The 3441-nt window shown below is 62.5% G+C and overlaps 1 protein-coding gene across 1 annotated transcript; it reads left to right on the top strand.

Annotated features, from left to right (window-relative positions):
* Positions 1 to 108: 108 nt before the first annotated feature.
* On the top strand, positions 109 to 930 carry MNEG_9102 (hypothetical protein; the record flags this gene model as incomplete). The annotated part of the gene is made up of 1 exon (XM_014042429.1): positions 109 to 930. One exon carries the CDS (start codon positions 109 to 111, stop codon positions 928 to 930), a length of 822 nt encoding a protein of 273 aa, XP_013897883.1.
* Between the last annotated feature and the right edge of the window lie 2511 nt (positions 931 to 3441).

Genomic DNA, 3441 nt, shown 5'->3' with positions numbered 1-3441 from the left:
AGCTTCGGCAGCGGCAGCAGCTTTGGTAGCGGCAGAGGCTTTGGCAGCGGCTTTGGCAGCGGCGGCGGCCTGGCTGAGTCACGAATGCCCATCTTCCAACCCATCCCCATGGCTGCATCCCGCAGCATCAGCACAGGCGGCCTCGGTAACCCAAGCCGCAGCACCACCACCACCACCAGCACCAGCGGCAGCACCAGCACCACCAGCAGCGGAAACGGCGGTCTCAGCAGGCAGGGCACCTTGGGGGGTTCATTTGGCTCCAGTGGGCTTCTGAGTCGCAACCGTGACCAGCCGAGCATCATCGGCGGCGCGGCAGCCAGCCGCGGCGGCGGCGGCGTTGCCACCTCCCCGCAGCTGTCGCCAATACTGCGGCCCTTTTTGTCGCCACCTATCGGGTCCGTCGCGACATCTCAGAAGCAGGGGTCGGGCGCGTCCACCACCCCCAAAAAGTCCCCGAGCGGCAGTCATCACAGGAACACCACCCACGGCGGGCGGCATTCCGCGGCGCAGTGGCGCGGCGCGTACGCCGGCGGCGCCGCAGCGCCGGAAGGGGCGCTATTCGAGGAGGATGTGTCGGCGCCGGCGCCGGCGCCCGAGCAGGCCGCGTCGATCGCGCTCAAGCTGACCAGCACGTGCCCTGGCGCCACCCTGGAGGCCCTAGTCCACCTGCGCGACGCAGAGGGGGGCGAGTGGCTCACCGCCGGGGTCATCGTCGTGTCGGCGGGCTCCACCGCGGACGTGGGCCGCACCGACAATCGCGTCGTGTACGTGTACGCGCAGCAGCGCGGCGGCGAGGACTGCGACGGGGGCGGCCGCTGCTGGAGGGGCGCGGCGGGGCCGTGGTCGTTCGAAGGGAAGGATTACAGATTCCAGGAGGTCACAATCCCGGCTGACGCCGGCTCCTACTACGTCCACACTTTCAAGTGCTGATCAGGCGACCTGGCTGGGGGCCGTGCACATGCTGACAACGCACACCCGGCATGGCGCTGCGTCGCTGCTTCCTCCCTGTGCGCACACATCTTCAGCACACTGGTTGGGCCGGCCCTGCAGCCTGCAGGGCCGGCGCAGGTGCGTCACCCGTGGTTTAGAGGCCTGCGGCTGCGGGCAGCCAAACAAGACTTGTCAGGTCATTGCGGGTCCACCGTCATTCAAGTTGCGCATATGACTGGATCCGCCCCCCACCCAGCCAGGGGGCCCCCACCCAGCCAGGGGTTTTGCAGCGCACCCATCATGATTGTCTGCAGCCGCATGCAAGCGTATGTGGATTTGTGTGCTCTTCTGGCTGGCTCGCGCTCAGGTCGTGTGCGGGCTGGTGTATGTGTGGCAACGGTATTGCGTGTGTCACGCCGTGCAGCGACACAGCTCTATATGTGCCCCAAATGCGCAAGCTGCAGCCTGGGGGTCTGAGACCAGGCGCTTTTGCATCACGCACGTTATCGCGTGCGAGCGGCTGCGTGCTGCCAGCGTGCGTGCGGGACGATGTGCCCAGCTCCCATGTTCGTCAGCAGGCTCCCAAGGCCTGCCAGTGTGGCTGCCACCCACAGAGGTCGCAGCCGGGGCCACAGCTAGCGGATGGCTGCACTTTACAAGTGCTAAGGTAGCAGTCCCCACGGCTGTCTTACCTGTTGGCGCAGCCAAGACTGACCCGCTGCCTTGGTCCCACTCCAGGCCGGTGTGCCATCGCACCGTGCCGACACCCCTGCCCCGCCCCTTCAATACTGCCTTGATTAGCCTTCTCCCGACCTGCATGATTACGCCCCCCTTGCCTGATGTTCCGAGTTCCACCTTGTGTCACCCAAATTGTGCTTGTGATTGGATTGTTTTCGGATCGGGTTTGCATACTTGGCTTCACTTCTGAGAATCCCAGGCCGTGGCAAGTGTCTGTAATGCTTGTGGTTCGCGTGCAGACTCATTGGGCCATATGTACGGTCAGCGACCTTTCGGGCAGCCTGCGGCTGAGCCCCTGTCAGCCCCAAGCTGTACCCACAGGCCCCCAACCGTTCTTGACATGCATGGAGCATGCATCCAGGTAGGTCGCATTTTGAATTTTGTCTGGTTGTTGATTTACATCTGTCGCCCGTTTGTTGGCTCTAATACGTCTGCACAGCACATACACGAGAGCGACCAACCTCGGCCTCTTCCTCTGGTTGCAGCCAGGTGTGTGCAGCGTCTGCGGCATATTGGGTCCTGTGCCTGCAACATGCAACCTGCAACCTGCAACCTGCAACCTGCAAACCCAACCGTTGGGTTTGCAGTCATAGGGGCGTGACGCCCCTATGACTGTACGTGCATGGAGTGGCATTTTTGTCAATGCGTTGCGGCACTGCCTTGGAAATACAAAGAGCAGAGGTATGACGCCTGCAGGCGCACAATACTTTCTTCGATTAATCGAGGAAAGTATTCCCGGCCCCGCGGGGCCCTGGGCGCAGGTGCCTGCGGCGGGCGCAGGTGGGGCTGGGTAGGGAGCTCCATCAATAAGCCGATTCAATTCTTCGGACATCGGCTTTGGAGGGTGTCGGATTGATGGGGTCGCGCGAGGCAGGCGCGATTTGGGGTGGCCGGCACTTAATGACGCTGCTTGCACGCAGGTTGCCGTACTACCGGGGTGGGGCGCCGGCGGGCTGTGCAGAGGCGAGCGAGGGCAGTGCGCTCCTGCGTGATTGGCGCGAGGTGCGGGGGCCGCTAGCTGCCGATGGAGGCCGCAAAGGTGGCTGATTACAGTAGATGGGGAGACACTGTGTAGAACATCGGGACGCCGGTTGGTGGCAGGTGCGGGGCCATGGGACTGACCATGGAGGGTTCGCTAGCGAACGCTGTGTGTGACAGGCGGACGGCGGTATGCATGCATGGCGTGTGTGACTGAATACAACCTTCAAGACTGAATTGGCAACCAGCTTGGTGTGGCTTTGGGGTGTATTCGCGTGCGGTGGTGCGGTACGATGAGTGATAGGGGAGTGATCACACAGTCCTGAGTGATATGGAGTCACCTGCTTGGTGGCTGGACAGCTGCAGGCACAGTACCTTGCCATGACGAGTACATTTGGTCGTAAGATTGATATCAAATTACTTATTCTAGAGTGTTTATTCTTCTCCGTTGACGTGCTGCAAAACATCGACGGTGCCCGGGGATCGCGTTGGATACGGATCTCAGACCTGCTCGGAGGGGTGCGCCAATGGCACTTTGCAGTCTTGCGTTCGTCTTGCTGGTCATGACGTTGCTGTTCACCACGGCAGCAGGTGGGCGTTCACCCCGGCCGCCGGTCACCTGCAGGATCATGAGACGACGGCCCCCTCCTGGGTGGACCACCCACGCAAACCTGTGCCTGGCAGAGGCAAAGGCAGCCGCACGCAGTTACAAAGTGCCCCGTCTGGCTGAGAATGCTCAGCATCATGGCTGTTGAGGCCGCATCCATCCAGTCCTGTTGGTGAGACGCCCCTCCA

This window comes from Monoraphidium neglectum (genome assembly GCF_000611645.1).
Source record: "Monoraphidium neglectum strain SAG 48.87 unplaced genomic scaffold scaffold01819, whole genome shotgun sequence".
NCBI lineage: Eukaryota > Viridiplantae > Chlorophyta > Chlorophyceae > Sphaeropleales > Selenastraceae > Monoraphidium > Monoraphidium neglectum.
Note: the sequence above shows the minus strand (reverse complement) of the source record. Positions and strands in the feature narration are given on the sequence as shown.